Source organism: Typopeltis vanoorti, chromosome 10 (assembly GCF_054136105.1).
Source record: "Typopeltis vanoorti isolate ZY-2024b chromosome 10, IOZ_Tvanoo_1.0, whole genome shotgun sequence".
NCBI classification, from domain to species: Eukaryota; Metazoa; Arthropoda; class Arachnida; order Uropygi; family Thelyphonidae; genus Typopeltis; species Typopeltis vanoorti.
The window spans coordinates 131,709,083-131,734,575 of NC_143558.1; the positions used below are offsets into that span (position 1 = coordinate 131,709,083).

Consider the following 25,493-nt stretch of genomic DNA (forward strand, 5'->3'; position numbering starts at 1 on the left):
ACACTAAGTATCACAAATTTATATGAAAGTGGCAGCATTCTTCTAGTACCATTTCAGTTAGCATATTGTAATAATCAATTATCAAAAAAAAAAAAAAAATATATATATATATATTACTGTTGCTTCTCTAGGGTTACTGCACAAATAAATATATTTATAAATGAACATCTATTTGTAAATTAAAACACAAAAAATTGCATTATGTATAATGCAATAATAATGATAAATATGCATTTCTTTATTCATGTCACTGTGCAGTGTCCACATTCTAAAGCTTTAAGAACAGAGAAAATACATTCAGAATTATTTTTAGAAACAAATTATTTCAGGCATAATTAGCAAAATTACAGTACCTTAGCATTTGAATTTGAAAATTTTATTTATCAGTTTGCACAACTTCAATTGTTATAAAAATTAACAAGCTATAGCCAAATTACATCTGGTATCCATTTAAGCACTTTAATCAGAATTCAACTATAAATCAAATCCATTATTGAAAAAATTCTGTATACAATTATTCAAGTAAATCCTTTCTTAAAAAAAAAAAAAGAAATGTTATAATTCAAAACTGTTTTTCTTTTCTCTCCTATCTTGAGTTATTCAAGCACATAATATGTATCTACAAAAAAATGAATACATTTTTAAACTACAACAAAATTAGTAATAACTGATGGCTCACTTTAATACACATGAATGTAACATATCCACTTTGCTTTTATTTTATAGATATGAGGACAAATGTAAAACATGTTATATATATTTTCTATGAAACAATGGATTCCAAATGTATGAAGAAACTTCTGCAGATAGCATTTAATAAATTATGGAATATTTTGTTAGATAATGCTGTATGTTTTGCAAGCTTATTCTGGAAATTGAGATTCAAAAATATGCTGATTCTAGTTTTAAATAAATAAATAAACTTTAAGTGAGCAGTCTTTTCCTACAAACAATACAAATAAATTATGCTCACATTAATGTGTATTGCATAGGCAAGGAACTATATATCATTTCATTTTAATGTAAGAATATAGTCTTCAATGATTATAATATGAAGCACAGGCATGCACACACACACTCATTCACAATTGCACACACACTTCAGAGTGACATATATCTTTGAATGAAATAACAAATGTAGTTAAAGTTTAAAAATTAGAGCTCAATATATTATCAACAATGCCAATAATTAGACTATGATTTAGTTATGTGCTAAACCAAGTAAAAAAAAAAAAAAGTGCATGTAGCATATTACGCTACAATTTTAAATAAATGCAGGCAACATTTCATCCATCCCTCAAACCAAAGGGACCAATAATACACTTTTCTTTAAATGCCTCATTGGAAAGGCTACATCAAAAATATGTCTCTCTTTTGCAGATGTAAATGTTTTGAGCTACATTCATTGCACAAAAATGTGATTCAGCAATATGGTCCCAATAAAATTATCACCCAAACCATAAGCAAAAATATATCTTGATATACATACATGTATATATATATATATATATACACACACGTATATATACACATTCACACACACATATACATATATATTATGTATGTTTATATATAAAATTAGTGCACATAGGCATAAAGAATAGACTAGTTGCTCTGTAAATACAGGCCCATAAGGCACTCCCCTCAAAACATTTAAGTACCAATAAACACAAAATTAACAGTCACTAATGATATAATTTTGCAATATGTTATTTACAATGCATTTATCTTGTACATGCTTATTTCTGCAAATAAATGGTGATATTTTCAGTAATTCTAAAAAATAAAAATGAAGTTACACAATCATTTCGCACATTGCACAGTTTTTACAGTCAATATTCTGTATTTCTCTCCTTGAAAATGAGTTTGGAATGTAAGAAAGTATACTTTGCATTCTCTACTTCTTAGTTTCATACACAGAAATTGCCATTTTGGCACACTTAATGATATACTTAAGGCACTGAAGTATAACTAAATCAGAATGGCAAGTCTTCAAATATAGTTATGCAGCTGTATACTGTACATCACTGAGACAGGTGGCCTGCAACTAATGTTTTTCCTGAACTTATATAAATGAGGAGGATAAAATGATAAATGTGAATTTCTATACATTTTCACAGTCCATTTTTTAACTTAAATAATTAACATTAAAATATTAACAACAGAAATCTTTTCATTATGTTTGCTTTAATATTATGATATATTCTTATTATATGAACTACTTGTAATTATAAACTAACTATTGAACTTGATTTTTAAATTAAGTTCATTTTATAACCATCAAATGCAAACATTTGTTTCCTTATGGAAAATAACATTTCAAACTATAAAGAGGTTCTTGTACAATACTGCTGAGAAAATGTTTAGCCAAGATGATAGTTTAGTGTTACATTTTTCGTTCTGAAAATTGGTGCATTTCCTGAAATTATGAATGATAAAAAAATCTTCACCAATCTATTAAGCCTTAATGTAACTTACATAAACTGCATTAGGTCTTAGAATTTAAGAATTGCAATAGTCTTTCAATTATCTAATCAAGTTAGGAAATATTTGCTGGCTGGTTAACTGAAGGCATAGCTATTGAATGTATGGTCACATAGCACTTTTACAGGAGTTAGATGCCATTAGCCTATTCAAGCATTGGTTAAATGCACATCTGGATATTTGAAAATTGGATAGTAATAGACATTGTATTTACTAAATATTTCTTCAGGATTTGAACCCATGAATGGCAATGGCTTAAATGGAAGACAAGGAAGTAACAGTTTCTGAACTATTTCAGATTTAGAGTAAAAATGTACTCACACGAATTACAAGAATTCTGTGAAAAACATTCACAAAAAAATAGATTATATATATATATATATATATATATATATGTATTTAATACATTTTGTCTGACAAGATATGAAGTGGTCATGGAAAACATGGAAATACTAATCCTGCTTTAGAAGTGTCTAAGTATTTACAGGTTAAGGCACAATAGACACACAAAATTAAAGAAGTTTAAAAAATCTTAGTGACAGCCAGTTAATATCTAGAAGCATATATTTGCAAAAATTTTAACAAAAAGTTTCAAAGACTTGATATAAATAAACTGTAAACACTTCTTATAATACTGCATTTTTCTCCATTTCAGCTTTGCAATTAGCAGAGCATTCTAATCACCTAAATTAAGTTATTCTATCCAAAGAGATCATGATATCGGTAAATTAGCGAACAAAGTTTAGACAATCAATAGTTTGAATTCCTTCTTATCATTATTCAAGATTTTTTTTTTATATGACTCAGGCCTCTGTTTAACTTTCATATTTTAAATGATATTGGGAAAGATTTAAAATGGAGATGCACAGTTACTTGCCGACAGTGAAAAGTTAGGAAGAACTGAGAGGAGCAGAGTAGATGTCGTGATTTTACAGGGCAACATGGAATAGAATGCATGAGTGGAATTGCCAATTCAGTGTTGCAAAGTGAAAGATTTAAAATTCAGAAAGCAAAGATAGGATGAAGAATACTCAATGAATATATTACAGGAGGCAGGAGATAAGGGATTTGGTGGTGTTGGTGGACTGACAACTGGTTTCTTGTGATGAAGCTGTGGAGAGGATTCAGAGGCAGGTGACAAAGATGGTGACATGTCTGTGGACTGTTCCCTGTGAAGATCAAGGTTTATAAGTCATAAAATTTGGTTGGTAAGTGGAAAAGAGGGGGAGGAGATACAATAAAAACATAAATTACTAAGGCATAATAGGATAGATACAGATTTTTTTGTAATATACAAAAGGAGGGTGAGAAAATATAGGTCATCACCCCTGGATATTGTATATAACAATGTGGTTATCAAAGTGGAAGGACTGTTCTTGCTTAGAGAATGGTGAACAAACAGAATGGGTTAGTACAGGCAATTGTGAGTATACTGTCAGTGATTCTAAGGAGAGGAATAATGCATTTCAAATTTGCAAACATTACATAGTGTAACAGTTAATTAAGGTGATGTGGAGAGCTTGCAGGACTATTTAAATACGCTGTCAGTATGGGCAAAAGATAATGGGTATCAGTTTAATGTGGAGAAATGTAAAGTTATGCATTTGGAGATGCACAGCATGTAATTTGTTTATCCTGATGCAGATGTATCAAGGCCTTATAAAGAGGAATAACAATTTCCTTATCTCTACTTGGCTATTGAAGAACACATTAACAAGTAGAGATAAGGAAGTTGTTATTCCTCTTTATAGGGCCTTGATACATCCAGTATGTAATATCAAAACCTTGCTCAAAGAGACAGATTTTCTCCCCTTCCTCCAAGCCACATCAGTTTTCCAGTAAACAGGGTGATGGCCTCAAATGGGAAAGAAATACATGCAAAATACATTTATCAAAATCCATGGTAACAGTGGTGTTGAAACTTACAGACTGTTAGTTGATCAAATATGCTATCCCCCCCTTGGCCAACATCTACTTTGGAAGCTGCTAAAGGTGATGCAAAACAGTAAGCAATGTATTATTTTTTTGCATGTGATATGGTGATAATTTTGGAAAAGGAGAGCAGAATATTATCATCATTGGAATTTCATGGAGGTGCAGTAGTTACTATGGGTGGTCCAGTTTAAGTGGCATTTATACTGTACCACTGTATTCTGCATTCCCACATCCTTCTCAGGGTAATGCATTCCATGCATTGACAATTCTTCAGATGAAGAATCCCATTTACTACTTTCTCTTGAAAATTTCCTAGATGGCTCCCTTGTGTGATAAATACTTTCCAACCATATATCTGATTCAATAATTTAACTCTAACTTCCATGTACCAAACTCCGCAGATTATGTGCTCTAAACTTATCCTCAGACAATATTTCACAAACCTTACATTGTCCCACCTTCATAACATTTCTAAAGTTTTCTTTCCCTTGAAATCCAGGAAATTAGATATGATCACAGTGGTCTATATGTGCTCAGATCATGACCTTAAATGGAATTGCCATATTAATATTTATGTTGATCACTCATTCTCATTACTGTAGCATTTGTCTGGATTGTGTACCCTTTGCAATCCCCAAAATTTCAACTCTGTCCACCATTACACCAAAGTCCTTTGTCATCTCTACCACCAATACAACATGTAGCCTTCTATCTGTGAATCTTTAAGTTCAAGCTTCATTCTTAGTTGTATTATGCATACAAACTTATCCACCTGGCTCTCTAGGCATTCAAATCTCTTGAAGAGCCCAAAACATTTCTAACAATCTTTCCCAGCTGCATGCCAAAATTCAAAAGACTAAATATTTGCCTGCAAGTCATCAACAAAATGTGACAAAAGCCGAACAGTAATGGTCCCAGTACTGAGTACTGCGGAATTTCACTTGCAACTTTCTTTATATCTCTCCTTCCCCCAACCCAAATATACCATTTTCTGATTTGTCAGACAGCTAATTATCAATCCAGTTCACTAGGCCAATATCAATACATATTTGCTGCAACTAAAGCATCAAATGGTCACAGAGGAAGCTGTTAATTCCTCCTGAAAATCCAGAAAAATTGAAGTATATGCAATTTCCTCACTACCATATTGCTTTATTATAAAATAAAGCAATATGGTATTATTGCTGAAAAAAAAGTATTGTTTTATCAAATTCATGCTGAGCTTCATAAATAATATCACCCAAACTGCCCAACTTCTGTATATGATCTTTTATTAATTTTTTTTCCAAAATCTAAACAAAATACAAAACAAATATAAATTGGCATCTATAGTTTGATGAGTTCATTTTTACCAATGTTCTTATGCAATGGTAAGCACTTTCTAGTTACAAAACTTCCACTGAATAACTAGGTCATTGGCATTCTAAGTTCCTTAGAATATTCCTTAAAAACATGGAGACGTTTCATTATACACCAACTTACTGACATCTAGGATACCTGTATTTATAAAAGTGCATTATTTATTCATTTCCTCAATCCTTCCCTATCCTTCTAGGAATAAAGTCTTTTCCACCAAAATGAATAACCTTCATAAAGATATCAAAAAGCCATATGTCATCTACATCATTCATCAAACTATCTACCTTTTCTATCCATTTAATTTATTCTTCCACAAGTAGTTGTTTTTTAAATGGCTAGGTAATGAAATAACTTCCTGCAGGTTTTCTTGGATTTCAGTGCTAGTCTTTTCAATATTCTGATCTTTGCTTCCTTACTACACTGGTGAGTGCCTATCTTGAGTCACATATTCCTCATGCAAGTGCTCTCCACTTCTTTTTATACCTTTCTAGTCTCTTTTTCCACTGTAATCCCAATTTGATTTTCCTAGATGACAATTTCTCTGCAACTTCGTTTATCTTTCTCACTTTAAGATTTGATGCTGCTGTTGTTAACAAATATTTAGTTAGCTGCCATACTTGAACCTTGGTATTTCAAGCTAGTTCTAAGTCTGTTATAACCACTTGACTTGCAATGCTACATAAATGTGATGTGTTCTTGAGTGTTGCTTGCATACCCCCACCCCCCCAAAAAAGTCTGGTAGTAAAGATGGCATCTCAATCACAGTCATATCCAGAAGATGTGATTCTGAATGAGATGGCAGAATTAAATCTCTTGACTGTGTTCAAATCCCCCCCCCCCAATGCTCCTCAAGTTACTTGAAAATTTCAGAAACGGAGTTCTTGTATTGCAAGATGTTATTATTTTTTCTGTTCAGTCCATGCTACCACTTGAAGAAATTTTCCTTAATGACCATGGAACAGGAGAGAGGAAATGAGAAGAATGCGAGGAAGCACTGGAACCAGGGATAGAGTGATGTCAGGAAGGCAGGTAAGTAGGGGAACACAGAGAAAAAGTGTTAAGAGGAGAGAGAATGAGGGATGCATGGGAGCAACTGAGGAACAGGGTGGTAAGAGATGTAATGCATGGGGACTCAATGATTCGTGGTGTGCATGATGAGTATTTGCCTGGAGGAATGATAGAAAATGTGACTATGGCAATTAAGAGGGGGGTGAAAGGGTGGATGAGATGATTGTGACGGTAGGAACAAATGATTTGAGAGGTAATGTAAATTGGGCAGTGAGAGATATGAGATTCTTGCTTGAGGTTGTACGAAAGAAGACAGAGAGGAAAGATAGTGTGCGTGTTGCCTAGGTATGATAGTGACGAGCTGAGCAGAAGAGCAGTAGTATTGAATAACATAATAGATAGAATGTGTCAGAAGAGAGGATTGGAATATGTGGATGCTTGGAGGGCATTTGAGGACAGAGAGGAATTGTAGGTGAGAGACTGCTTGTATTTGAATAAGGAAGGACATAGGCATCTGAAGAGATTGCTGTTCTGAATGAGTCGGTGTGAATGCAGGGAAACTAGATGGAAGACAATATAATAAAAGGAATAGAAGTAGCAGGGTACAGCAATTTTTAGGTAGGATAGGAAGGGAAAATTATGTGGTTGAGTACTACTTATGATAAGTGATGGCTTATGTCCACCAAGAGTGGACATAAGTCTTTGGAAGGTGTGAGGCAGAGATGGGTAAGACGGAATATTTAGTGGGGCATTGCTACAAACCAAGGAGCACAGAGTGATGGGGAACAGGAGATGTTTAGACAGTTGAGCTTGGCAAGTGCAAGAAGAATGATTGTTATGGAGTATCAAAGAGACAGGAACATATGTGAAATTATAAGGCAGGTGATTATAATAGTCTTAGACATCAACTTGGGGAAGTTTCATGCAGGGAGAAATTGGAAGGCCGGGATATCATTAGTGCTTGGGAAATTGTGAAGGAATATTTGTTAGCATCAATAGTAAGCAGTATTCCACAAGTGAAGAAGAGGACACAATTTGGTGTAAAGTGGATGACAAACAATAATATTAAACAGGAACTGCATGTGAAAAAGAGACTATGGAAGAGATATAAGGAGACAAGTGAAGAGCAGATGTGGCCAGTAGGAGGAGAAATGATTGTGGAAGAATGGCATTGTGGGATGTAAAGTCTTAAATTTTGGGATACATTGATGGGAGGCTGCATTGGAGGAAGTAGGGGAGACAAAAGAGTTATCGTTCCATTGTATAAAATCCTGATCAGATCACACTTAGACTATTGTTCTCAAATTTGGTGCACGAGATTTGAAGGCAATAATAAGATGCTTTCAGGGCTGTACAATGTTAGTTATGAGGATCGGCTGAAGGAATGTGGACTGCAGAGTTCAATAGATAGAAGAAGGTGAGGTGATATGATTGACACTTTTAAACTGTTAAGAGGTAGTTACAGGGTTGATACTGGGGGGGAAAGGTTCTTTCGCTTGGTGGAACAACAGGAAGGAGCGATGACAAGGGGGCCCATCCCTGGAAGTTGCAAAAGGAAGCTGTGAGCAAGAGGGTGAGGAGTGGTTTCTTTGCATGGAGGGTGGTTGAACCATGGAATGCATTGCTTGATAGAGTGGTGAGGGGAAGAACGGTCAATGAGTTTAAGGAGTGGTATGACAGACTTTGTGTTTACTAGGAAGGACCTCCCACAATGAGTCTTTTGACTCCATGGAGGCCTGAATAATAATAATAATTATTATTATTATTATAAAGTCAAAGCTGAGTATGGAATTCATAAAGTCATACCTGGCTCATAATACAAGACAATTAGCAAAAATGCAATTACTTGAAAACAGCATCTTTAGGAGCAAGAAGGCAAAATATGTTCTGGTAATACATTTACATCAGAATGTATTTCATATTAGGCAATGCATGCAGAACTTTAAATGTTACACAAGCATTTTTTTATATATAAAAATTTATATATATAAAAATATTAAAGTACATTTGTTATCTAGTGCACATTTAAAAATCCAAGAAAATATTCGAGAATGAAAAAAAATCTAAACATGGTTAAAACTTTAAATACCAAAATAATAAGTCAAAATTTTACTATGGTCTTGTGAAATGAAAGACATCACTGATATAGATGCCACATTAGAAATATAAGAGAGGGGAAAAAATTGTCAATATTGTAACTAAATTGGGGATTATTAACTAGAATGGTATAGTAATCTCAAAGCAGACTAAAGTAATGTTTAAAAACAATAAAACAAAATGCTAAAATAATCTGTATAATAATTGATGAATTAACATTTGCAAAAATAAATACATTGCTGATACATTAATACATGGTACCTCCTTGAAGTTCCAGGACTTGTGGAAGACTTGCCCTTCTACACGACATAACCACCACATAAATGTATTTTTGTCTCTTAACTGAGCATTCTGTAGAATGTCAAACCAAAATGTACCTGAACCAATTATGCCACTTATAGACTTTTCATACATTTAAAAGAAATGACAACATCGAGTGCACAATACATTTCCAATACTTTGATGGAATGTCTAAATAAATTTTGTGATTATATGAACTCCAAGTTAATATTTTGTTCTGATGGTGTTAACATGATGCTAGGGAGAAATATCAGGGATAGTGACTAAGTTAATGGTTTCATTTCTCAGGATCATCACGTGGTGTTAACATGTTCGCTGCCACGCTACTTCAGCATAGTCTTACGAGTATACTCGTAGTTGGCAGCGAACATGTTAAAAACTGCTGCTTACAAATGACCTTAGAAAAGTGATTAATTATGAACAAAATTTATGCAATCCATCATCAGCCTAGGATGACCACATAGCCTTCTGATAATATCCATACTACTAGATGAAATGTAGAATGCTGTTATATGTTTGATTCTAGTTGCCAAGTAGCACGTTTTCTAGACTCATTTTTTATGTGACTGTCACAAAAAAGTTTTTGTAAACTTATAGTACATTCGAATCGTGAGTGGGCTAAGGATTTTTATTTATTTATTGCATTATTTTTTAAATTTATTTTTTACATAGTCCAGAAACCCTGCTGTAGAGGCCAAACATGGAAATTTTTCAAGCCTCCAATAAGTGGGGTGGTGATGTCACACAGCACAACAAAACTCATCTGTCATCTGATGCTAATATCCATGTCCACAGTAGGATTCCAACCTACAGCCTTGGTTGCAGAGTGGAGTTGATGTCATTCAGACATTTAATTAATGTGGTAAGTTGTTTAATGTAGATTAATTAGAGATTCTTCACTGAGTGGCAGGAGATAGGCAGAACAAGAGGGAACCCCTGTAGTTGTGTGAGTAAGGAACTGGGAAGAAACTTTTTTTATTTGCTTGGAGAGTAAAATGGTAGGCAAGTGGAATGCATTTCCTGATTGTGCATTGTGTACATGAAAAGATTAAACAAATTCAATGTGTGGTATGATGAGCACTGTGTTTGATAGGTGAGGAGCTACTACATCTTGATTCGATGAGGTTTAGTAGTAATGATTATTATTTGATAATGAAATTTTTAAAATAATGCTGTAATTTGTCACTATTAATAGTAAGTCTTTATGATGAAATTAATTTTTTAAGCTGGATGGATAGATGCAAGTTTTGGATCTAGATGTAATCTTGGTCTTCATTTGGATGAAACACATACTAAGTTCCATTAGGCACTTGAAGAGGCTGAATGAATAAAAGAAGATGAAGTTTTCTCCCTAAGTCCCCTCCCTCAATGTATTGTTTATCACAAACACAAAATTGTACGATATCATATAGATTTCCAAATTCATGTTAAATTAGTTTTTGAAACATATGCAAATACAATGCAGTGCAAAACAATGACAGTTAATCATTCTATTTCTAATTTAAGATGCAGAAAATATCTGCTTTTTTCCTATTACCTTACTCTACTATTCTTTCAAATATCATTCCACAGAATAGCATAATCTCCATTGGGAGTTTGTCATATTCTCTATAATTTTAAAGGATAAGCCCAAATTTCATACTGGGTATATTTCAGAATGGATCCAGATAATGCAGTATTATAATAAGATAGCAAAATTTACAGTAGTGTCATCCATTATGAAATATTTTAGATATTAAAAAAATGGTAATAAACACTGCAGCACACAATTTTTTCAAAACTGTTCCAATTACATTCTTATGAAGGAAAAAATAAATACTGAAGTGATAAAGTCATATGCTAATGTCCTTGTTCATCTATACTCTAGTAAGGGAATGCATGTTCTCTATGTTGATTTCCACTTACATGAAAACGACCTATTTTTAATCTACTGTACCTACAAAATAAAAATAAACAAAATATAATTATATTTTTTATAAACTGATTTGTTTTTCAAAAATATAAATGTGAAATAAGAAATTTTTTACAGATATTTTATCTGAAATCCCTGCTCCCTCCCACATCCCTTCATTTCAGTTAATTATAAGGAATTTCTCTCTCTCTCATACCCACACTTTTGTAGTAAGTGTATACAGATAGGTATTAGAGGCAAGAAACAGATATTTTTATCAATAAGTTAGAATGGACAATGGATCAAGTGGTCAATTTGAAAAAGCAATGAGTTAATTGTCACAGTTCTGTTTACAACTAAGACATTTAACATAAATAATGGTTTAAGATGTTGAGATCATCAGCTTTTGCAGATAGTGCAAAGTTTGGGAAGACAATGAAAGCTGATATTGACACTGTCATTTGAAATGTCTTTTATGACTAAATGAATAGGGATACCAGTTAATATTCCTAAATGTAAGGTTTTATGCAATGTAATGCAGAGACACACATCGTTATCTATAATTACTGAGGCCCTCTGCAGAAACATCATAAACAACACAACTAAACAACAGTCCAGAGAGAAAAGGTGTTTAAGATATGCTGCTCAAAATGTTTCATATCATACACTAATGTCAGTAAATGTGATTGGAAAATACACTGCTGTTCCTTCAATTTGTAAATTGAAGGAACAGCAATGTCTTTTCCAATCACAATGTATCAAAGTCAAATGACTTGGTAATGTCTTTCTTTATTAATTCTTTAGTATTGCAAAGAAAAATGTTTGTAAAATGAGAATATTCACACTAAAATGTAGGATAGGATAGAGAAAAATTTGATATGGGGAAGAGATTTAAACTAATACAAAAAAGGAACAAACACTAAAACAGATATTTTGATAGTTTAAATAAGGCTTCTATAGGCCAACTATAACTTGCAACTTATAGTGAAGATAAGTATGGTCCTCTTCTTCCTGTCTTCTTCAGAAAGCATTCATTTTCATTATTATTATTATCTGATCTCCATGGAGTCAAAGGACTCATTGTGGGAGATCTGTACTCTCTCATGACAAAAGACTGAGCCATGCCTTGAACCCATTCACAGTTTCTGTACTCACCACATTTTCTGGCAATGCATTCCACTCACCAATCACTTTCCATTCAAAGAACATGCTTCTCACTCCCCTTTTACAGCTTTCATGGATAGCCTCTAGTTCTATCCTTGCCTCCCTCTACCCTATGAAATATTGTCTTGATAATATTCCCTCATCTATTCAGAAGGCTCTGTAAGTTGCATTCCCTTAACTTCTCCTCATATCTGACATGCCATAGACCCGACGCTAACTTAGTCAACCTTTTCTGGACGTTGTGCAGACATAAGTTCCCTTGCTATCATCAGCAGCACTTCCCCTCCCTTCTTGCCATTCCTACCTTCAAGAAAAACATCATATCCACCCATTTCTATTCCTATCAATGTCATTCTCATCCAACCATGTTTCACTTATTCCAGCTATTTTTGGACACATAAACTCAATCAATGCATGCAACAATTTCATCTCCTTTATTTCTAACATTTGTAAATAAACATAACAATTCATTTCTTGGTCTATAACCAGTCCTACTTATGCTTTCCCCAGTCAGTGACTTCTCCTCACCTGACTCAACTCCCCCATGTATTCATGGCCATTCCATTCCTATGCTGTCCATCCACATGTGCATTCATTACCACTTTCAGAATCCACTCTCATTAAACCATGTCCCCCTGACCTCCCTGGTCAATCATGTTTCCCTGTCCAACTTGCTTTCCTGTTCTCACATTCTTTTCTCCATTCACAACCACATCAGTCTCACCTAGTCAACTCTACTGGTCATTCACATCATCTTTGACTTCCACTGATACATTGTTTACATCACTCATTACACTTTCTTCCAGTAGCAATCCTCCTAAATGACTTCCATCACTCTTATATAGTTTCATTCATCCCTCAAACTCATCCTACATGTTCACAAACTGCATTCATTTCTCTTCATGCAATTCTGCTAAAATTCCATTCAAGATTTTTGCTCTCTGGTGCAACCATATGTTCAAGGGTTATCAGAAAAATTATCCAGGCTTCTAAAAGTTCTTTAAATCTTTTGACTGATTACTTTCTGAGATATCTTGTGAATGGGTCACTTTCTGATTTGCAAGATAATTTTCATCCAACATTCTCCTGGAGATCAACTTCATCTACTATTCCATAGAGGAGTTTATTATTTACCTTGTTCATGTTATCTATAATACTATAGACAAACGAAGTCCACAGATTTTTGTCTCGGGAAACATTACGTACGTCAAATTCACATTAGACGTCAATTGATGCCCTATGGTTACTCCTGTACTTCATTAGGTTTTCTTACCACTGCATCTGTGACCCTACCACTTCTTTTAGCTGAAATCTTCAGCTAAAAGAAGTGGTAGGGTCACAGATGCCTTTTCTACACAGAGTTAGGACAATCACAAGCATCCATGCCCATGGTGGGATTTGAATCCACAGCTTCTTGGCTGGAGAGTGTATACACTAACCCCTTGGCCAACCAAGGAACATTATGAGTGACAAATCATGTTCAGCATGTGACTATTTCCAATCAGAAGGTTCACTAGAACTGAAAGTGCTTTTATAAAAGCCATTTTTTTATTACTAAAAAGATTGTTCAATGATAGCTGTAAAAGTTTGGTCACAATTTTTTTTTTTTTTTAAGGTTTTATTTATTTAACTCAGCCCTGGACCAATGAATCTGACCACATGCAATGAAACATGCACTAAACTAAATGAAGAGCCATAAAGCTTCATTTCAGTGATGTAAAATTACATAGGCAAAGTGGATTCTAGATCCAGCATTATTTCAAAGCTGAATGTTTGTCGAAACTATGAAAGTTTCGTAAGTTGATTGACCTGACAGCTTACGAGAATACAATCCTCAGCATCTTGGGAAGCACCCATGTCTTTTAATTAGTGCAAGCTAAGGCAACTTGGGGATGCTGAGAAGTGTATTCTCGTAAGCTCTCAGGTCAACATATGAACTTTCATAGTTTCTACAAACATTCAGTTTTGAAATAATGTTGAATCTAGTATCCACTATGCCTATGTATATGCACTATACTACTGTATTAATTTTTTGACTAATTGTATTCTGCTTTTTTGCAATCATGTAGTAGTGAAAACACGTGAAAAGGCTTATGTGTTCACCGTACATATCAATTTATTTTTAACAATATTGATGAGAACACAGATTAATAAGAAAATAATATTATTTATTAACTTATTTGCTGATATTTTGCTGGTATTGTATCCAGCATCTTCAGAGCACAATAAACAATTTGTTAGTTTCATGTGCTGGATATAATACCAGCACATAAGTTAATAAATAGAATTCAGCTCATATTCCTAATCAAGTAATGATAGATCTTCCAACTGTTCCCTATTCCCTATGCAATGGAAATAGTGCAGACACTATGCACATGTTGTTATCTGGGTTTCTGTGATGAAGAGGATACAAAAGAGAGTGAAGTGACCAAAGATTTTTAATCCTTTCTTAGTGCTATTTTCCTCCATTAAGCCTCTAACATAAGTTTCTCCCAGAACTTAACTTAACTTAAGGACTAACTGAGTTTTAACACACGGGCTTTATCCACATTTTGGTTTACACCTGCAAATGTTGTGGCTGGTATGTTTAAACATTTTATTATATTTTCTCAGACATGGAGGTTTGTGACATGACTGAAGCATTATGTAATCAAATGGAATGAGTGAATAATATGGTTGTGCTGGTTGGAATGAATGACTTGAAAGGAGAAAAGCGCAACATGTGAAAGTGTGAGGGGGGGGGTAAAAAAAGAAGAAGAGCAAAAGAGTAAAAAGAGTATATGGCAGAGTGACTTATTAAAGTCGACTAATCAAGTGCACTAAATATGACTAATAGAGTGCACAAAACATACTTTCCTGTTGGAACAATGAAACAAATAACTGAAGCATTGCAGAAAAGGGAACAGCAGGCATCAAAATTAGTGGTAGTTGTGGGAAAAAATAACTTAGTTGGAGAGAAAAAAAGAATGTCAATAGAAACTTAAGAAAGTTATGGCAGGTAAAGAATAATAGTGTTAATAGAAATTAACATTTCTATTAACATTTCACCGGTAAAATAGCCTTTCGGCTTATTAAATTAGTAAATTAATAATAGTGTTGTTGGAAATGTCATTAGTATGTTGTCCAGATATGACAATAGTGAATGGAGAAGGAGAGCAGAGATAATGAATAGTAAGATCTCTGAGTTGAGTGAGGCAAACGGGGTTCAGTTTGTAAATCTATGGGGCAAATTTGAAGGAAAGTTGGAATAGTTTAAAATTGATGGACTGAACTTGAATGGATGTGGTGTTGGACATTTAGAAAGGCTACTGTTTTCTGAGAAGGCACATAGTCAACAAGTTAATGTAGAAAATGATCAGAGTCTACTTGTGAAGCAGGATAGCACAACTAAATGGATTGCACGATAGGAGGATGGTTACAAGGTTGAAGATGCAGTTTCAGATGATAGAATGCATAAAGGTGAGGATGAGTTGGGCAGGAATGAAAATCAGAGTCAGCATTAGAGAAATGGGAGGCTGAAAAGAGGTGCAGTATAGCAGCTAGAATAGAGAATGTTGCTGCTGGTAGAATGGGCTCAAAGACACGGGGATTGTTATGTTTGTAATTCTTGTTGATAAGCTTATACGTTGGTAACAAATGACCATTAAATTATTTCAGGAAATTACAATGTATACTAAATATTAATTAAAAGAAAACTTTAATCAATCATTCCTATTTTTGGCAATGTTCCATTGCTATCTTCATGGGACATAAAACTATGATACGTGCATGCAGGCACTAACAACAAGCAAATGAGGCCGAAGAGAGTAACTAATGTTGTTCCTAGAGTCCTAAAGGTGCTCCCTAGCAGACTAAATTGGATTGTCTTGGTTGCTGGGCTGATGTTCTCATGATGCAAACTTCCCAAATTTGGGACAGTCTCATGCACCCAAATTTGTTGAGATTTGGGAAGTTTTTTAGAGCTGAGCTGATTCCATGAACAATCTTTTGTATTTATTACACTGCAGCAAATATAAATATGAAAGATTGTTCATGGAATCAGCCTCAGCTCTAAAAAACTTCCCAAACCTCAACAAATTTGGGTACATGAGACTGCTCCATATCTGGGAAGCTTGCATCATGAGAACATCAGTCCAACAGCCAAGACAACCCAATTTAGCCCACTAGGGGGCACCTTTAGGACTCTAGCAACAATGTTAGTTACTCTCTTCAGCCTCATTTGCTTGTTGTTAGTGCCTGCATGCACATATCATAGTTTTATGTCCCATGAAGATAGCAATGTAACATTGCCGAAATATAGGAAGAATTGATTAAAGTTTTCTTTTAATTAATATTTAGTATATGTTGTGATTTCCTGAAATAATTTAATAGTCATGTTATGTCTGTACACAAATATTGGAGTATTTAAAACAAGAGATCTAGTGTTTGTTGCACTGATTGAGTTAGTATGCCCAAAGATAATTAGAATAAGTGAAACTTTGTTGTCTGAAGAGGAGGATGTGATGTCAGGAATAGAAATAGAAGGATATATAATATTCCAGAAGGATAGGAATGTGAAAAGAGCAGGAGGGGGAGTGCTGTTAATAAATACAGAGGAATTGTTTCCACAAAGTGTGGGAGTTGATAGTACATGGACAGATTTTAAATTTAAATGTGAAGTTGAAATTAACAGGCTAGTATATCCAAGTCTATAGCCCAAGGAATGTAAAGAATACTGATTGTGAAATGTTTTAGGCAAATCGGTTGGGCATGTAAAAAGAAGGTGATCCTGATTGGAGACTTTAATTACAAGAATATAGATGGAAAGAGGAGATAGTGTGTGGGAACAAGGAGAGCAAGTTTTTTGAATTTCTGAGAGAATATGGATGACAAACAATATCAAACAGGAACTGCAGAGGAAAGGAAGTTTATGGAAGAGATATAAGGAGAGGGGTGGAGAGCAGATGCATGAAGAATATAAAACTCAGGCCAGGAGAGTGAGTAGCATGGTGAGGAAGGCAAAACTGAAACCTAAGAAGAGATTGGCACTAAGATCCAAAGCGAGTCCTAGGGAATTTTTTAGATATGTGGCCAGTAGGAGAAGAAATGATTGTGGGACATTATGGGATAAAAATGGGAATAGAGTGACTGATGCAGAGGACATAGTGGAGTTGTTCAATGAACACTTTATTGGAGAATTTCATCCTGGAGAAGTAGGTTTTAATACTAGAGGAATAGGGCAGGTTCGAGGTTTAGAGGTGCAAGAGGAGAGCGTGTTTCAAATATTGAGTACTCTGAATGTCAATAAAGCTGTGGGACTGGATGGAATTTCACCATGGGGTTTGAGAGAATTTGCTTAATAACTGACATCTCCGTTGACCTGGCTTTTCAATAAGTCTTGTTATGGGAAGGGTATCTTGCCATAGCAAGACTTTATGACAATAGCAAGTGCTATTGCATAAGGGCAGTAGCAGTTTCTGTTCTTGGGCACCTGCTGTTTGAATTGTTTGTAAATCATGTGGTCTGACTTGGAATCTTCAGTTGCTGATGATGCAAATTTGAGGAGAATTTTAAGTAGCACTGCTGATGTGAATTCCCTTCAGGAAAATTTAAATAGACTTTTGACTTGAACAAAGGAGCGGAGGTGTAATTTTATTAATAAGTGCAAGGTGCTGCATTTTGGAGTGCAGAAATGTAAAGGAAGCAGATGAAATTCGAGATTTGGGAGTGATGGTCGACAGTAAACTAATGTTTAGAGGGTGCAAAGGCTGCACATTGTAGTGCTGCTATGCAGGAATAAGAAAGTGGTTGTGTCACTGCATAAAGCACATGCCAGACCACACATGGACTAATGTAGCTGGTTTTCAGTGTGATGTGGAGACACTGGAGAGGATCCAGAGGTGAGTGACTAAAACAATATCAGGACTTTGGAATGCTGGCTATGGAGAGAAATTGAAGAAATGTGAATAGGAGAGTTTGGTGAATAGAAGGAAAAGAGGTGATATGATAGAAACATTTAAGTTAGTGAGAGGATTTTATCAGATTAATCCAGAGGAGGATTATAAAAAGAGTAGAAGATGAGAGGGAAAGAATCAGAGATCATTCCTGGTAGTTATGCAAAAGTGTGGTGAAGAGGGATGTGAGAGTAGATTTTTTACATGGAGAATTATCAGTGAATGGAATGAATTACCAGCATGTATTATTAATGCAAGGAGTGTTAAGGATTTTAAGATTCGTTATGATAAATACGTCATCAGTTGAATGAATCTCGCATGATGAATCTGCTGACTCCCTGGAGGGTAAAATGATAATATTATTAACAGATAATATCACTCAATTATATGGGTACCTTACACCAAATTCTACCAAAAACACAGTAAACCAAAACAAAAATATATCATTGAGAATAATTTTTTACAGTGCAAGTTAAATCTGTATTTCCAGCATTTTCAATAATTCTGGAAGATATTGCTTCAAGAATATATTTGAATAATTCAGAATAATTTCTTACATACAAATTAAAACTATATTTCCATCAGAATTTTGAACAATTTTTATCTCAATACCTATCTGAGTAACATATCATTGTCACTGCTATTATATTGAAAAGATTCCCTTCTATAGTTCGCCCACCGATTAGAGATCCTTCGACACTTCTGCGCATCTCAGAAAAAGGAGAATCCATTCTGATAATAGGGTAATCAGTCTGTATAGTGGGATGAGTTGTTTATTATTACCGGTCGGAAAATTAACTTCTCTTTTATGATTATTGTAGTTAACTATGTTGCTTGTATAACAGTTGGAAAATTTTACCTCTAAAGCATGTGATTTCGCGTGTTGGTGACCAATTCGGACATCCTTCATTTCTTTCTCCCCTTCAGCATGAATCGACTATTCTTGGAAAGACGCGAAACAGGGACCTACAAACGGTGGGTGAACTATACCACTTACTCACCGAATACATATTTTCCTTACTGATAATCTCACACAGATATCCACTATTGCTGTTAATCTAAAATATTAGGAGCAGTTTGTGTTTCATTGTAAGAGTAGGTCATTCATGTTGAAATTTCTGGAACAGAAAACTAAATGTTTTCTGTTTCAGAAACTGACATGTACTACAAATGATGCTAGTACTGTATGTCCACAGATATGAGACCCTTTGACACTTGTGCGCATGTCAGAAGAAGGAGAATCCATTCTGATAATAGGAATGGATTCTCCATGTCGGAAAATTAACTTTTCTCTTTTGAACATTGTAGTTTTTAAAGTGGTAGCTATTTTGCTTGTATAATAGTGGGAAAATTTTACGTATAAAGTACATGATTTCGCATGTTTGGTGACCAATTCGTACATCCTTTATTTCTTTTTTCCCTTCAGCATGAATTGACTATTCTCGGCAATCTGCCAGACTGGGTTCTATGAACTGTGGACATACAACAAATATCAACAACTGCTGACATTTTTAAGAAAATGATCAACAAGTATTACATGCTTTAAGTTACAGCAAGAACTTGAAAAAAAAAAAAAACAGTACTTACACATGGAATAAATGAAGTACTGCTTCACTCACGGCATTAAAATAACTTCCAGCTAAGTCTGCTACCTTCCTTTGGCTGTAATGTAAGAAGCTGAATGAACACAAATTGCATGTAATAAAAATATGCTGTTCAAAAGAAAAATCCATGGAAGAAACTAACTAAAAATAGTTATTCCATTACATGCAGTACTCACAAATATTACATTCAAGATGTTATTTGATTATTCATTGCTCACCAGAAAAAGAAACTGTAGCAAGAAGGAGAGGTGATATGATTGAGACTTTTAAACTGTTGAGAGGTGTTTACAGGGTTGACACTGGGGAGTTCTTTCGCTTGGTTGAACAGCGGGAAGGAGTGATGACAAGAGGCCATCCCTGGAAGTTACGAAAGGAAATTGTGAGCAAGAGGGTAAGGAGTGGTTTCTTTGTGTGGAGGGTGGTTGAGCCGTGGAATGCATTGCCTGATGGAGTGGTGGGAGCGAGAACGGTCAGTGAGTTTAAAGAGTTGTATGATAGACTTTGTGTTTCTCAGGGGGGGACCTCCCCTCGATGAGTCTTGACAGACTTTATGTCTTAGGAAGGACCTCCCTCGATGAGTCTTTTGACTCCTTGGAGGCCTGAATAATAATAATAATAATAATAAATAATAATAATAATAATTTTTAGGTAATAAAACATATGCTTAGGCCAAAACATTATTTCATCTTTCTTATATTAGCATTTAGGGTTTTGATTTTGTGATAACTATCATTAATTCTATAGTTAAAGTTATTAATCATCTGAATTAATTATGCAGTTCACTTTAGTTTTCTTTTTCTTATTTCATCCTATGTATAATTCCAGAGTTCAATTACAAATTCATTCATTTAACACGACACACACACACACACACACACACACACACACACACACACACACACACACACACACACACACACACACACACACACAAAATACTTAAATAATAAGGGTGCCTATTAAAATTATTATTATCCAGAGTATTAAAATGCTCTGAATTATAACAACTAAATAATATAAATTACCACTTTCAACCAGTCGAATGCAATCTTATCCTATGGCATATACATAAAATCATAATGTCCTAACAAATGCTTTTTATTTTCCTTTTTTCTTCCTTAACTATCTGATGAAGCTGGCTTGCAATTGCCAGAGATGTTGATGATCACTTGCTGAATGCAATATAGACACCATAGTGTGAGGAACAAACCATGTTGCCCACCTCAGTAACACATAGGACCCTTCTTTCATTGCAATGACTACAGCAATCTTACTTGGTACACTTTCCACAATCATACCATAGTGATCTATGTGAATTTTGGACAATTAGACATGTAATGAGTTCATGGGCTGTTGTGGAGTCCCTTGACCTCACCCGAGACTCCATCCCACAGATGTTCAATTAGTTTGAGATCAGAGCTCTGTGGAGGCTAGTCAAGTGCTATGACATAAATTAAAGATGCCAGGAAATTATATTCTTTATCCAAGTGTAAGCAAACAAAGTTCGCATGCATGAAATCAGTTCACATCACTTGCTTTAGTATCCAATAATGCAAAGCACATATCCTTACAGATATGTATAATGCTATGAATTATGGGAAGGGTCACTACCCAAACCGTTTTCTCCCCCCTCCCCTTTAATGAGGTGAAAAAGTAAAGGGTGCTCATCATAGACCTTGAGTAGTTAGTATAGGGGGTGAAGAGAGCTTGATAGTATTAGGAAAAAGACAGAGAGAGAGATAGGTAGTATGAGATAGAGAAAAGGCCACAGCTCTTTTATATCATCATATAGCCAAATGCTATCAGTTTTCCTTTTTCACCAATCACATCTAGCTGAACAACCAAAAGTCAAATTGAAACTGAAGTGCAAAGATGATTGATACCCAGATGGTTAGCCTTATCTGAGTTAACCACCTTGAGTTGGCACTTCTCTGCCTGGGATTGCTCTCCAGTCATCCCTGTAATTGACTATAAGGCCACATTGAATTAAGAGGATAAAACTATTTTAAAAACTTCTCATAGCAAGAAAAGAGAGAATTTTATCTCCACCTGGTGAATACTGCATAATGTGAGTGGTCTACACCTTCTAGTCAAAAATTTGATATCCCCTAGAATGCTTCTTTCTATATATACAAAAATCGTCTGACTGAACAATAAATTTTCCTCAATACAATATTATAAAGCATTTGGATGTCATATTGCTGGTTTTGAAATCCATGTTTCTTTCTAATCTTCCATAAATGCTATTTTAATTCATTAATTATTAAAATCAAAATTCTCTTCCCATTGCTGACAAGTGGCGGGTACTGCAAAAAAAATATCCTGTTCTGTTGTAAGTAATGGAGTGCCCAACACATTACATAATCTTTCCAAATAAGCAAGGAAAGAGGGCAGCTGTAGCATGTATGTTCTACTGTTTCCAATCGGTAACAGATGTCATGGATTGGATCTCCAATGTTAAAGTACCTCCATTTGATAATATTGACCGGAAGGCATCAGTGGGAGCCAAACACACAAGTGATACCAAGGTTGAGGTAATGCAGAAGTCATATTTCAATATAAAAGCAGCCAAAAGATGTCACGCCTCATTACTAAAATACTCTGGATTAGAGATAAATGTAAAAGGTTTTCCACTTGGTTATACTATAAATTAAAGATGCCAAGAAATTATATACTTGGTTTAATCTTTTATCTAAGTGTAAGCAAACAAAGTTTGTGTGTGAAGTAACTTCACAACTGGGCAACTCGTACATAGAGACTAATGACTTCACATCACTTACTTCTCCATAATGATATGTGCTTTGCATTATAGAATACTAAGGCAAGTGATGTGAAGTCATTAGCCTCTATATACAAGTTTCTCAGTCACAAATTTACTTTACGCACAAATTTTGTTTGCTTACACTTGGATAAAGGATTAAACCAAGAATATAATTTTTTGGCATCTTTAATTTATAGCAAAACCTTTCAACATCTATCTCTAATCCAGAGTATTTTATTAATAAGGTGTGACACTTTTTGGCTACTTGTATATGGAAATATGATTTCTGCATTACTCAAACTTGGTATCACTTCTGGGTCTGGCTCCCATGGATGAGACCTCAAATAATGACATCTTGGATTTTGGCAAGATTAAATACTTTGGTTTTCTTTCATTTTTTTCACTTTGATTTTATTTTACTGGTGCTAGTGGTGATTTCTCTCCCACCAGCACTGGTTTCTTTTAAAGCAAATATTACGATTGTTGGTAGTGCAGTTAATATCTGCATTATTACTGAATTACTTTTGGCAGTAATACAGCTGCCATTTTATAGTAGTTCAAACAGAGCATTTGCTGTGTAGAATTATTTATTCCTAAGTATTACAAATGAATGGATTTTTTTTTCTCTCTTATAATCAAACGCAGAGGTTTTAGTCTTTTTCCCCACCTGAGATAACAGTACCAATTCCTCCAAGGATGCAAACTCTAGGAATTGAAATTCCATGATGTGAAGAAGCAAGACGGGTGACTAAGGTTTTAAAAGAGACATTTGGTACTAGTAAAATTTATTCTTTCACCCCGTATGGCAGAAGGAAATATTTAATTGTATTTAAAGATGTGGAAACAAGGGACAAACTATTACAGGGTTTTGCTTTCAAATGAAACACAGTTATTTCTGTAATGGTTGGGAGCCAGGCAAAAACAGCAAAAATTGAAAGATTTCCAATGAAATATAGAGAACAGTAATGAAATTCTTTTGCAGATATTCTTGAAATGGGGTAAGATTAGTAACATATGAAAGGATTAGTAACATATATATATATATATATATCAGACAGACATAATGAAGAGTTCCTGGATCTTCCAATTCAGTTTCAGTTCCAGTTCCTGGATCTTCCACTTTTAAACAAACTAAACTTGGTAAAAATCACAAAAAGTGCACGACCAAATCAGCTAGAAATTAGTCTCAAAATTCCAGAACTGCAGGAGCCACTTTCCCAGTCAAATATGGATGGAACAATATCAGCTAAAATTACCAATAATGAACTTAGTATAACAACTGAACAGATACAAGACAAAGAAATGCAAAAACAAGAAACTGTTCAACTAGGAGAAATTAGAGAAGAAACAGAAAAGCAAGTAAGTAAGAAAGAACTTAATATGCAGACAAGATCATCAAAACAGAAAGATAAATTAATAAAAAAGATTGAGGATAAAAAAAATAAAAAAAAAGGAACTACATCTAAAAAAAAAAGAAGTAACAAAAAACGTCAGATGGAGAAGGTTGCGAATCATCAAATGAAAACTTTTTAGGCTCAGAAAGTTTATGGACTATGAAAAGCCATTTCATGCTCATAAAGGAAAAGCAAGAGATACGATTAAGGAAAAAATAATGACAATTACTGATTCAGAGTTTTCTCAATACGATTATCATCTACATGAAAAGAAAATAACTAGCTTCCAAATCAAGAGGCATGAAATTGAAATAATGGAAAGAAACTGGAAAAAAACTGGAAAACAGTTTACAAGAAGCAGGCTATACAACAGAGTGAAGAACTCATCAGGTTCTTCCAAAATCGAGAAGTTGAAGACTTATTAGTGACTTCACTAATCATAGCATCTACTTTCTGCATTGTCTCATTAAATGTACCAGGATTCCACAGGCAAATTAAACAAGAAACTATATGGAAACTTATGCTATGCCATAATATCAGGTTTTTGTTTCTCCAAGAAATATACTTCTGCTGATATAAAGATATAAAAATTTTAACAGAGAGATGTCCACATCTTTCTTATTGGAACTTTGGAAGATTTAACAGGGCTGGAGTAGGAGTTCTTGTTCTTGTCCCCCCCCCTTCCTTGGGTCATTTTGTAATCACTTGACAATGGATTGGAAATATTGTGGATGTGTAATAAGATTAATAAATGTTTATGCTCCATGAGTGCGCCACTGACACACTTAATGGAAAAACACTCCACTCCCACAGGCTATGCTGCATGCATGCAAACAGAACAATTTATTGTAGCACTAAACATAACTCCTAATTAAACACATTTGTCCTAATATCCGCTTTCAAATTTTCAGTTTCAGAAAATATGTGTAACAGCTGTTGGTAATGCAGCCATTAGATACAGAAAGTGCTCAATTTATAAAAAGCTAAATAAATATATATATATAACTTGAAATCAGTTTGAATTGCATTTAAGATATTCGATATCATCCAGACACATACCAAATGTTAATTTTAGAAATAAAATTCTACCACAGAAGTTGGACTAACATGCCATATAAGCTTTGTGAAAATGTGCTCAACGTGGCAGCAGCACACATAAGCTAGTACCTCCTAAGGAATAAAGGAATGACAGACACCCAGGTGTGAATGTGACAACATGTTAATATAATTTTAAATATGGAAAGCATAAAGGTCAAAAAGGACAATAAGAGCTATGCTTCAGGCACACCATTTTTCTGAGAAACAGGGTTTACACTTCTTGGTGAGGTTAGATTATCATTGGCAAATACTAGAGTGAGACACAGATAATTTGAATTTTCATATGATTTTTAAATACAGCCATATATAATTCACACAGAAATCGAAAAAAGTAATCACTTGGGAAATTATCATTTTTTTCCAGACATGAAAGAAAGGCTGAAATAACTCGTTTTACTTACTTTATTTATACACAAGTTCCAATCTTCTGTTTTTCTTTAAGAATTGTGTTAGCACATCATCATA

General features: G+C 34.4%; 1 protein-coding gene across 7 annotated transcripts in view; it reads right to left on the reverse strand.

Moving 5' to 3' along the window:
• Positions 1-217: 217 nt before the first annotated feature.
• The window catches only part of LOC150102799 (cyclic AMP-responsive element-binding protein 3-like protein 1), a 384,285-nt gene continuing 359,009 nt past the window's right edge, over positions 218-25,493 (reverse strand). For all 7 annotated transcript variants that reach the window (XM_090399326.1, XM_090399325.1, XM_090399327.1 and 4 more), the window contains 2 exons: positions 19,759-19,833; positions 218-11,119 (listed from right to left, as the gene is read on the reverse strand). In XM_090399326.1, the coding sequence (XP_090255452.1) occupies positions 19,820-19,833 (14 nt within the window). In that variant the 3' untranslated portion in view covers positions 218-11,119; positions 19,759-19,819. The remainder of the gene's footprint in view (positions 11,120-19,758; positions 19,834-25,493) is intronic.